General features: G+C 45.8%; 1 protein-coding gene across 2 annotated transcripts in view; it reads left to right on the top strand.

Moving 5' to 3' along the window:
* Positions 1–5,536: 5,536 nt before the first annotated feature.
* The window catches only part of AP1S3 (adaptor related protein complex 1 subunit sigma 3), a 17,349-nt gene continuing 10,802 nt past the window's right edge, over positions 5,537–12,083 (top strand). Inside the window, exon 1 of one of the 2 annotated variants that reach the window (XM_015638256.2) lies at positions 5,537–5,638. In XM_015638256.2, the coding sequence (XP_015493742.1) occupies positions 5,636–5,638 (3 nt within the window). In that variant the 5' untranslated portion in view covers positions 5,537–5,635. Of the gene's footprint in view, positions 5,639–6,166; positions 6,257–12,083 lie in introns of those variants that run through there. The other variant, XM_015638255.3, reaches the window with a different exon arrangement.

Below are 12,083 nucleotides of genomic sequence, written 5' to 3'. Positions count from 1 at the left end.
GATCAAGGATCTCTTAAGTGACTGCTTTCAAGTGATCTTACAAAGCTTTTTGTCCCTTTGGAAGATGTAAGGATGTGGGCTCTAGGTAGCTGTGTAGTCTGCTCAACTTTTAATATGCAAAAGCTAATTCTTGAACAGATTCAAAGACAGTGTTGCTTGTTTTATTACTCTGGCAATAGAAGTATAAAAATAATATCAGTAATAAAATCTATACCATTTTTTCCATAAAATTAAATGTCAAATAATAAATATATGGGGTCATTAGAAATTTTACTTTCAGCTTCTATGCATGACCCTTTTTCTCCCGACATGTCAGCAGCTCTGAGTTGCTGTAACTACCTGCTGTCTGACTCACATTTGTACCCAGTCTCTGACAAGTTATAGTGTATAATCTGCTCACACAAAGAAGTAGAAGCATATTCTTTGATTTACTCTTGATGTGTTCTGTTAATTTTGGTGGGATTGACTGGCTTGTCTGCAGAAAATTTGGTACATTCATTCCTAAATTGCTTTGTATTGCAAAGGTATTATGGGTTGTGGAAGTACATGTTTTTCTCCTCTTTACCTTGTTTATAGAGAAATACACATTAGGGTTTAACTTGCTCCTAGCTTTGCTGACTAGCTGTCTTTCAAGTAAAGAAGATGCTATGCCTCACACTATCTATGCTGAATCTTCCTTCTGAAGCCTGTTTCCAGCTGCTCTCAAAACCTACATGTGTATATCTGTCAAAACTGAGTTTTCATGAGCTCCCGTGTACACATGCAGCTGATCAAGAGTGGGCACTGCCTGCCTGTACTCCTTGATGGCATTGGTGCTTAGCCACAGCTGGTTGTCACTTCTAGTGCTGTCCTTTGTCTTTTCTCTGTTCTCATTCATTTCTCTTTCTTTCTTCCATAGTATACGGCTCCTTCTCCAGGTTTCCTCCACAGCAGCACATCCATATTGGAGTTTGGTCCCCTGAGACAGGCAAAAGCAGCTCTTGAAGTACAACTGCCCTGCTCACCTGAGCATCCTGCTCTCTCTTGCAGTGGTTGAATGAAGGATGGCTGAGGCAGCAGACATGGGAGGTAAGTGTGGTTTAGGAAACAACCCACTTCCTTATCCTCAGTTACAAGGCTCCATCCCATTAGGCACCCCTAGCAGTGCAGCCATAACTTGGTGATTGGCAGGGAAGGTGTGGAATAAACAGAATTGTCAACAGTCAAAGTTTGGAGAATGTCAGGGTGATTTCTGCAAGGCTGTAGAGAATTGCATTTGTCTAAAAAGTGTTTGTGGGACACTCAGTTTAAAACTTGAACTCACAGGCATGAACTGAAAGAGAGAAACAAGGCTGTAAATTGTGTTCATTACAGTCCTGTTATGAAGAAGAAATTCTGGGGATATCAGGGTACTCACAGACAATAAGAGGTGTTTTAGTCCTCCTACTCCAAAGCAGCAGTTCCCTGTTTATGGCATGAATATACCAACTGAGCACTCTGCTGTTTCAGGAGCATGGGCTGCCTGGGAGCACGGGAGCCAGAATGGGTTTCCATTTTACAACCAGGATGGAAAGAGGAAACCCATGAAAGAAACTGAGTGAAGCTGTAAAGGACAAAGAACAGACTGGCAGTGTGGTTAAGGCATGCAGGGCTGTGATTTTCAGGAGGTAAGGAAGGATGCTGTGGATGTAATAGCTGTTAATCCAACTGAACACAAGAGGGCTACAAGAACACGTTTTCTCTGGATTGAAAAAGTTCTCGATGGAGCTTTGGTAATGCCTGTCTACCTTTTGGCCTGCTTTTAATTTTATACAGCTGGGAAATGAAATAAAATGCTACTTGATACCGTTTAAGTGCTTGTGTACACCTATCACTTCAGTACAGGCTATAATGATTTGGATTGCTATTTTTAACACTGTTCTAATACTTTAAACTACTTAAATGTTGAGACTACTTACTGAGCATGTTGCTGCTGATAAGGTACCAACATCTGTGGCACAGATACATAATTTGGTATGTGCTCTAGTGATACAAATGCTTTGTTCTGCACTTAAATTGTGGAGACTCCAGATTGTGTGAACAAATAAGGAAAAGGGAACATAGGAAAAGCAGTTTGGAAAAGTACAAGCCCTGCCTAGTAACAAAGTGCAAGTGTTGTGTTGCTTCTCTATTAATCCAATGTGCAATTAAAAGTTACCTCCTGCAGCTGAATTTAAATTGGCCTTTTAAAGTTTTTTTCTTTCCCCCCACAGACCTAGTATCAAGTGGTAAAAAACCTGCACAGCAGGTCTCCTATAAAATCAGCAAGTGGAGTGTTCATCAGCCTCAACTCCTTGGTTTGCACAGGGCAACTTACCTGAAGCAGTCTGTGAGCTCATTTCAGGTGCTGAAAAACAACACCAAAGCATCTGCTGGCTAGAATCAGAATAAGTGTTCAGTGTCTCATTTGTTGTGGTACTCAGTATCATTGAAAAGGCTTCTTTCTGCAATTAAAGGGTAGTTTGGGAATTTTTCAGAAGGAAAGCTTGTGCAGTTTTGTTTAGAAGCAAGTGAGAATGTTAGATTTTGTTCATACCCTAATGTTCTTTAGACAGTTGTTTGTGTCTCTTAATTGAAGCTGACAGGACTTGTTTCTCTTAAAATGCACAGGAAAATAATTTCCCAATTAATTGTAAATCACTGCTGAAAATACAGCTTTACTTATATGATTCAGGATTCGCTTCTGAAGTGCACAAAACTTGCAGAGATGAGGAGGTTTGCTGCAGGTTTAGGCATCTGACATTTTACTGATGACTTCTTTTCACATAAATAGTGCCATGACCCACCAAAACTGACACTTAGGAGCTAGGGAAGTTTTTTCATCAGGTGTAAGCACACAAGGCTCACTGAATCCACTGTAACTCTTGGTGTGAATGTTTTCTACTTCTGAGTATGACAGGCTGCTAGGAGAGTGGAATATAAGCAAAGAGGATAAAATATGTCACATCAGTAAAAAGCTCCTTGCCTCTCTCAAAAGCCTGTTTCAAAGAACCCTTAAGAAAGAAAATGTTCATTCTCTTTCCATGCAGAAAAGAAAGCCAAAAGAGAAGGGTCTCAAGAATGCCTTTTGCAGCAATTTTGAGTTAGAGAAATAAATGTGCATTACTTTGCAAACTTTATGTTCAAGTTAACTAACTGGGCCTAAGGGAAGCACTGGAAGGAGTTCATGTTATGGCATTTAACTGGCATAAGTTCAGTCCATTGGTTTACCTGGCCCAGCTGTGCCCCAGCTGCCTCCCCCTGCTCCCACTGCTAATAGCTCAAATTTCCCAGCTAGGAACTAGTGATTGTTATCTTCTTTATCAGAAAATTATGCAGCTACACACTCCTAGTGGCAGAGAGGCTGGGAGGGGAGAATTCCAAGTCCTTACCATGGCTAGTTAGGCAGTCATTAAGTGCAGCCTGGCTTTCTGAGCTGGAAAGTGTCTAATTTAGGTATGATCCTATAGCTGCAGGCTTGTTTCTTTAGAGCTTCTCAATTCCAAGATTGGCCATGATGGGCTGACTTTGGCCACTGCACTTAATGTTCATTCTATGCATGCTGTATTTACTGCTACTGCCACTTTTTTCTGATTACTTGCAAAAACACACAAGCAGCAGGCTGGTTCTCTTGAGTTTATGGCCTAATTAGGTAAGGTGTTTGCATAGAAAAGTAAAATTATTTTTCACAATTGTTAGGCAAAAAAATATTATTGTCCATCACCTGAGTAAATTACACAGGTAGGGAGTGAGAGGTATGTTTATCCCTTAATTTTAAATTCCTTTTGGAGATTAAAATATTGATGCCTCACATTTGTAGTACAGCTGCACTGTGGTGTCCACATTCTTGTGTGTTAGGCAAATCCAATTCTGAGTGCTCTCTGAGACCTGGATTTCCCAGAGCTGCAGTGCTATCTGTGAATATTCCCTGTTCACCAAGGGCTGTTGGGGTTTAAGTGCACAGTCAGCTTTGTGTTGTTCTGTATAGGCACAGCGGGTGGTGCAAGGGACAGGGGTATGATCATGATTGTGGGGAAGGCAGATGTTTATCTCCTGGGAGAGGCGCTGTGGGTACTGTGGACTTGGTGTGGGTCTTTCAGAGAATATGGTAAAAGGTTTTTGGTCTGCTTTAACAGATTCTGATTGTCCTAAGTGTGTATTTGTCAGGCTCGCTGAAGGCAAGATGGTGCCCCAGTAAAACCAGTGAGGCCAGTGGTGTCTGTCAGCACGGCACGGTGCGTGCTGCACCCCACAGCACTAAGGGTGAAGTGTTCCTGCCCTCTGGAGATAGTGCTGCTTTATGGGCCCGGGATGTGTACTCGGGAAGGGCAGAGGCAAGTGAGCAGAGGAGGTCTCGGTGCGATCTGTGGGGCAGCTGGGCCTTGCACTTTGTGTGTGCTGCACTCCAGAAGTGAAAGCAGAGCACTGGGCAGGGGCAGCATCACAGCACAGAGTGCAATGTGCTGCCTGGCAGGCTGGGGCTGGCACATGCAGGAACCAGAACTGAGCCAGCAGTGAAGGACTCCAGGAGCAGTGTGTCTGTATGGAACAACCCAAAGCTTAGGGAGGCCTGAGGGGAGTAGGGTCACACACAGGTATGGAAATGTGGAAATTACCTCCACTCTGTTGAATAAGAGCATAAGAGCACACACCTGCATTTGCACTCTGCTCTTGCAAATTTGCATTTCCAACTGAGAGCAGATTTCAACCCAGCTGCCCTCTCAGCTGTACATGCACAATTGCTTTTTGCCAGGGATCCGTGTCCCTTCTCTGAAGCCAGAGGCTGCAGAGGGGTCGTCGTTGACACCACAGGGATCCCTGAAGTCCCCAAATCCCTTTGGATGTTTTTCCCTTGCTCACTGATGGCTCACAAGCACCGCTGCACCCAGGAGCAGGCCACAGCTCTTCCCCGCCTGAGCGGTTGGGATCCATATCCTGAACTGATGCATGCTGTGCTCTGGGAGATGTCTCTCCTTTAGACTACAGACACGGAACTTAAGCATGCTAAGTCTTCTCACTTTATGTTCGTGTAGTAGTTTGCATCTGGATCAGACTCCTCATACAAGCTTGAGAAGCCTTAGGCCTGGATTTAGATCTTTTGATTCAAGTGCCGAGTCTGTGGATGTTGCACATTCTTTTGGCACCGGCTGCTTATCAGCAAATCCCATGCCACAGGTTACAGGGATTTGCTGATGTCTCGCCCTCTCATCCAGCTGCATCACAAAGCCCAGCCATTGAAGGTATTTAAACTATCAGAATTCCGTTTTGATGGAGATGGGCAGCAGAGCAATCATGCCTGGAGATCTACCCGTGTCTCTAGGGCATGAATGCTTGACAGGGGAGTAGCTCGAGCCAGTGGATGACACGTCGGGTATGCCGAGGTGAGAAAGGTGTCTGAGAGGTTCATGCACGTACAGGGCAGCAGGTGGGGTCACCTGCGGGCGGGGGCTCGGCACACCCTGCCTGCCCGTGCCCGGCGGTGCCCCCGGCGCTCCCGGGAGCGGCGGCAGGAGGCGCCGGGAGTTCCCTTTCGGGGCATTGTGGGAACGCGCGATGCGGCCCGGCCTCACCTGAGCGGGGCGGGCGGGACGGAGGCGGCCGGGCCGGGCTGGGCCGGCTCCCAGCCAGCCGCCGCACCATGGTGAGTGAGCGGGGCCGGACCGGGAGGGAGGGAGGGAGGGAGGGAGCAGCCGCCCGTGCCCCCCGGAGCCGCCGGGCCCCTCGACGGGCGCGTTGTCAGGGCGCGGAGCGAGGCCGGGCGGAGCGGGGCTGCCCCGCGCCCTCGGCAGCGGCTGCCGGGGACGCTGCGAGGCGTTCCCAGGCGGCTTCGAACAAGGTTTGCACCTGTTTGGGGGAAATGAAAGTTCTGTTCTTTTCCGTTTTGTTTTCCGACCCTCGGGATGAGCTCGGGTCACGCCGAGAGACTTTCGTAGACAACCAGGAAAACAAGGCTGTTAGAGGGAGGTTTTATAAAGTCTTCCTGTAACTCGAGGAGCTGAGGTGCAAGTCGGCTCCTGGAGAAGGATCGAGTGAGGTTTCGTGTAGATCTGTGCGTGTTTAGGCTGACTGGCGGCAAAACGGGTCAGTGTTGGGCAGTGAGTTTTCTTGTGACGGGATCATTGGGAAGAGCTTTTCCCCAGATGTGCTCCCCGTCGTCAGGTGAACGGAGGGCTTGGGCTGCAGCATGACCTACAGCCCGGCTCCTTCTGCACCACTGTCTGGTGGGGCTTGTTGGGATTTGGCTGCACCTTTCCCTCAGGTAATGCTCAGCAAGAGAGCGTGTGGGTCTGGTTCTGTCCTCGTCTGTCGGTCACCAGTCTTAACGTGCGACCCGGCTCCAGGACTGGCAATGGCTTCTTTGAGCTTGCAAGGGGCAGCAGTCCTTCAGGTTAAAGGGCTGACGGGCAGGATCCGGGAGGGGAGACCCTTTCCTCTCCAGTGCTGCCTTTGGTTGGTTTGTTGAGATAGTAAAGGTTGCTATGGATGCTCTCTTTTGTTACAAATGATGGCCAACATCCTGAGAACTGTGGCTAGATTTTCCCCGGGGGGGCTGCAGGCTCCCAAGTAGTGAGATGGTCAGTGATGCCTCATCTCACTGCTTGATAATTCAGGCTTGAGGCAGGTTCTACAGGCATGCCCCGAGCTGCTGTCTTGCACAATTTTCCCATTGTGTGCACCTGTAATACCAGTTACTGACAGTGCAGCTGAACAGAAGCCTCTCAACTCCTTCAGTGGAGGCCAAGTGCTGTTGTTTGTCTCTATCCTCAAAGGCAGAGCTGTGTTGTTTCTCTTCAGTGGTTTAGCCAGAATGTTAAATATGTTAGTCTCCTGTATTTAGAAAGGTGTACCTGTCATTATATTTGCAAATAGAATATGCACAGTAATGAGTTTACAGATGGCAATGCAGTCTCCCCGCCTTAGGTCTCTGTGGAGACCTAACATTTCTGGTTACACCCTGAGACAGCCCTACATACCCACTTCCCTCTGGTAAAGCTTATGTAAACAACTGGAGTTCCTATTTTGCCCTTGACGGTCAGTAAATATGGGAGCTGATTTCAGGGAATCTGATCTCAGAACTCTCCTTGATGCATGTACTTCACAAATGCCAGTTTTCAAAGCACTCACGATAGTCCCAGGGGAGCACTGCTTACAACAATGCTGCTCATTGACGATTTGGAGTCTGGCTGCTGTATTGATGGTTAGAATTTTACAAGGTGAGTATGCATTCTTAAAAGTAAGAATGTTATTTTTCCTTTTTCTGTGGCTGTAGTACAAACACGTGCTCCTGTTACTGCATTAGATTAGTGTTGTCAGCCTTAACCTCTTCTCTTGATGAAGCAGTGCTTTTGTCAGGGAACTCTAGCTTTAAATTCGTCTCATCCAAACTCTGGAAAGGAGTTGTTAACACTTGGTTGAGACAAGAAAAAAGGGTTTGCTGGGTTACAAACCAACAACCTTATCCAGGCTCATAAGTGATGAACTTTCAACAGGTCACTTAAACTTTCCATAAACTGGTTCCTCTGTTTTGAAATGACAGAGTTGTGCTTGCCACCTTTTTCTGTGTTTTGAGATGGAATTAAAGGTGCTTGTGCAAATGGTACCATGTCTTAGCAAGAGGGTTGTTCCAATTATTTGCTCTCTTGCAGATTTCCAGGCAAATTTCAGGGAAGAGTCTATTTAGCAAAGCTGACTTCATACCTAGCTGAGAAACACAGCTTTTATGCCCAGCTTGTGCTTTGTAACATGCTTTTTTTAAAAAAAGGCTTTTTAGAAAGACTAAATTCTGCTTCCTGATGTATGTGGGTGCAGCAGAGATAGATGTCATGAAGGATTGCTGTCTCAACAAAGTCAAAGAGTGGGGAGAGAGCACAGAGGAGAAAAAGATAAGTCTCCCCAAGGACATGTGTTGCTGTAGTCTCTTGTGCCTGGAAGTGTTGCAACACCTCGATCCTGCTGCTGCCTCGGTGTTATCAGTATTTTGTGAATAAATACAGGGCTCTGCTTGCGTAGCTCTGCATGCAGACTTGGTGGCTGTACAGTAAAGGGTCTGATTCCCTCCTACCTGTGCGGCTCATCACTACAGGGAGACAAATTAGTACTTGTGGGCATGATCTGAAACCCTGGAGAAAGATCAAAATAATCCCATTGAGCACAGTGGGTCTAAAAATGTACTTGGCCTGAATAGAAAAGGAGTTGGCAAGCACTGTTTCCACTTAGCAAGACATTTGATAACCAGTCACTGATCTAGAAGCTGGGGTGGAAATATTAGTTGCTGTGACTGCAGCTGCTGACACCTGCCTAGTGTTTGGAAATGAACTCTCAGCTCTCCTGAATAGTGATCTCATCAACACTCTCAATGCCCTTAATTGTGAAAATGGACGTAGATCTGCGAAAGATGCTGCACAGAGTTTACTATTTACCGTTCTCAGAATGACTGCCTGTTTTCCACTCATGCTACAGCTGAATACACAGCTGTGTATTGTCCTCACAATGACAATCAACTTTGCTTCTAGGCATTTACCTCTGAAAGACAAGAAGGGCAACAGATTAGAACAGATGAGAGGAGAGAAAATGACAAATAAATTAGTCAGTTGTTCAAGACAGCAGTTCTTGTGCTGTATTGCAAAAAAAGTTGATTTGGTGTTTGTTTCTTTGTTAATTTATCTAGTAGTGAACTTTTACTGTGGTAGTACATAATGGCAATGGAATGGCATCCTGTCTAGAAGATCCTGAGTTGATAAACTTCATGCTTGCAAAGAGGTGACTGCAGGGGAAGTGATAGAAGCACATGAAATCATGAACACTATAAAGATTGGTTGCTACACAAAGAGTCATGGTACATCCTGTGAAATTTTTAGGCACTAAATGTGTAAAAAATAAATGGGAATACTTTCTCCCACGGTGTAGATGACTGTTTTCTGTCCACTGCTGAGTGTGCTGTGGTGTTCCAGTAGTTAGGCAGTTCATAGAGGGTGGGGCCACAGGTGGGTGGGTTGTCTGCATGCAGTTTCTGTCCCGTAGTTCTTAAACCTGTCATTCTTGGAGATGAGACTACCAGAGTGATTTTACACATGCCCTGTTCCTTATACTTGTGCCCTTCTGGAAGCTGCTTAGATTAGAGTGTACAGCTCAGAGGCTGACCCATAATCTGGCATTCCGTTACTCCCTGTCATTCAGTTGAATTTTAGAATAGCATTTTGTGGGATTTATGAGGAAAAATGTTTTTACAGTTCTTTGGAAGCGTGTAATTCCTGACTTGCCAGTTTTGGTTGTTCCTTCTCTGAGTGCTCATGACCATTACAGATCATCACAGTTTAATACTGGAGCCTGCTCAGGCCACGCAGGAATTGCCATTCACACTTTACTGTCCATGGGTAATAAGCTCATTCCTGGAAAGCAAAATAAATGTTATGATAGATTATCTGCTGATTATTTGCTTCATAATCAGCAATGTAATAATACTTGCTTTTTAAAATATAAATATGCTTTTGCTCACAAATAAGGAAACTGCAGGCATGTTAGAACCAGGAGTTACTAGGAAGTGGAATGCCTAGAGGGCTTTAGAGAAAGCCATGGTATGTAGGGTGGGCAAATGCAGGAAGGAGGCAGGAGGGATAATAGGCAGCTGGGTCTGTCATGAGGCAGGAAAATGACAGATTTTGCTGCTTTTCCATGTCTTTAGTTACATCAAAATCCCATGCTTTATAAACGATCTCACGGATCTTCTGAAGCCATCAGTACCTCCAAAAGCCGCAAAAGGACAGTGTGATGAAAGTACTGACAAAACTGATGAGTCAGGGAGGGCAGATAGAGCTGCCCCTCCCTCAGGTACTTGCAAGATTTATGCTTTGGCATCCACATCAGGCATTTCTGTGAGCCAGTTGTGGTCTTGCTAGTGATGCCTAAATTAAAACAATATTGCTCATGTGAAAAGAATTCTGTCTGCATGACATGTGCCCAGTTACTAATTTCCATCCCTGTCCATTCATTTTCCTGCTGTCCTATTCCTGCAGGCTGTCATTGCATTTTCTTGGTTGCCTTGGCTCTGGGCTTTCTTGAGTAGCCACCCCTGTGCCTTTGCATTTCTGCAGATGTTGCAATGTAGAGAGGGAGTTGCAAGATCCAGTCCTGCAAGGGTGGCACTTCATTTGGGAGTTGGAATACAGCATGCAGAGGCATTGGGGTAGGATGGGAAGGCGCAATTTACATTTGTGTGTTTGAAGGCAAGCTTGGCATGCCTGTCTGGCCTGGAATGTCCTGATGTGTGTTTCTCAGTATTACAGACATAACCCCAGGTACTCTACGCACCAGTGGTTTTTTTTCTTCTCTAGCTTGCTGAGTTTATGTAGGATGTCCATCTGCTCTCTGTTAGGGAGGGCATTAAAATCCCTCTTCACTAACCAGTAAATGCCTGTAGTTGCCTTGCTGGTTGCCTTTGGAGCTTGGGGATAGTTTTGCTCAGACACTTGCAGTTCTCAGTGACTTGTTAACCAGCACAGGAGCTCTGTGGTCAGCATCCTGTGCTCAGTCCCCTGGGGTAAGTGATGGGCACAAACTACAGAGGAATGAGAAACAGGCTCACTGTTGTTTGAGTAAAATGCAGAGATGTGCCGTGTTGTGCAAGGCTGTGTGCTGGAAGGAGAGAAGTGAAGTGTTGGATGAGTGCCTGTGTGCTCTGAGCTCTAGAGAAGCTGTGGGAAGTGCTGCATGCAACTCTCTACAGCCTCTGGGCTCAGGAGATGGGCTGGGAAAGAGTCAGTACCTCAGGCATTTCCTTTCTTTCAAGTCTCATGATGGGACTTGGATAAACAGCAGAATGAATTTCTGATCCTTTCTCATTCTACAGATTAAATATTAGGCCAACATAGAAAACATTTTGGAAGATTCTCTGCTCTGGCCCTTCCTTCTGTAAACAGTGGTTGCTTCTTTTATGTTTATGCTTAAGTTAAAGCCATATTGGTTTTTTACCTTAATGAAAAAATGTCATTTTAAAAGGGAAAATTGGGAATTTCTCAATTGAAAATGCTTAAATAAAATAGCTTAGTGTTTCCAGAAGATTATTTTGTGCTCTGTCAGAGTTACAAGCATGATCTGAACTCACATGTATCTTTGGTCCTTTTGGAGCTCAGGTTTTCTGTGAGCATCTTTGTTGGGAGCTGGAGAAACGGGTATGAGGCTGCTGCCCATCTGCAGTGTTCCTGCTCCACCAGCCATGGGAATCCCCTGGCTGGAGAAGTGTCTGTCAGCTGCCTGAGGAGCCAGGTTAGCTTGCCACCATCTGGGTGTGCCTGCCCTGTCCCAGAGCAAAGGTTTTTAACTTTGCTCCTAGAGAGGTCAGAGGCAAGGGAAGGCCACTTGCAGTGCCTTCATGTAGCAGGGCTTTGCAAGGAACTGATAAGGCAAAGCGGAAATGAAACTAAAAGAGCTGCACCTTTTGCTGGAATCCACTGGGTGAAATTTTAGCTCTGTTTCTTCACTTGAAGTTCAAGGAACAATGGAAAAATAGCTTCTTGTGCCTGTAAAGTGCACTGGGGTTGTAGTGAATTAGGGGTAGCTCTCAGCAGCCTTGTTCAGCCTCTCCCCTGGTCTCCCCCTCCTCATAGTAACCTAACCAAGGTGTCCTCTGCCTCCCAAAAACATGTAAGCCAATAAAAATGCCTCTTAAGAGCCCAACCTAGGAGGCAGAGGGATGCGATAACCTCGTTAATAATTGTTTCAAATCTCTTCAAACTGCTGCTTTTTGTGAGCTCAGCCAGCTGGCATCCCTGCTGTGCCTGTCCCCTGGCAGCACTGGAGGGACAGTGATGCTGCTGCTTCCCTGGCCTGTTTTCCTATGGCAGAGCCTGGGGCAGCTTTTATGCCAACTCCAGCCTGGGCCTGCGCTTGCTTATTACCTGAAAACTGGAGTAATTCCACTTGTAGGAGTAGAAATTTAAGAAAAGAGTAATTATCTTCTGTAAAAACTGGATGCTATTGCCTGCATTTACCCCTTTGGAGCTATTCTGGAAAGCTGTGCTGCCTCTGCTCTCCAGAGCAGGGCAGGAGATCCAGCATCGCTGTTGGTGGGACACTGGGACAGCTCAGCC

The sequence above is a fragment of the Parus major genome, chromosome 9 (genome assembly GCF_001522545.3).
Source record: "Parus major isolate Abel chromosome 9, Parus_major1.1, whole genome shotgun sequence".
NCBI classification, from domain to species: Eukaryota; Metazoa; Chordata; class Aves; order Passeriformes; family Paridae; genus Parus; species Parus major.
This window is presented reverse-complemented; position numbering and strand designations above follow the sequence as displayed.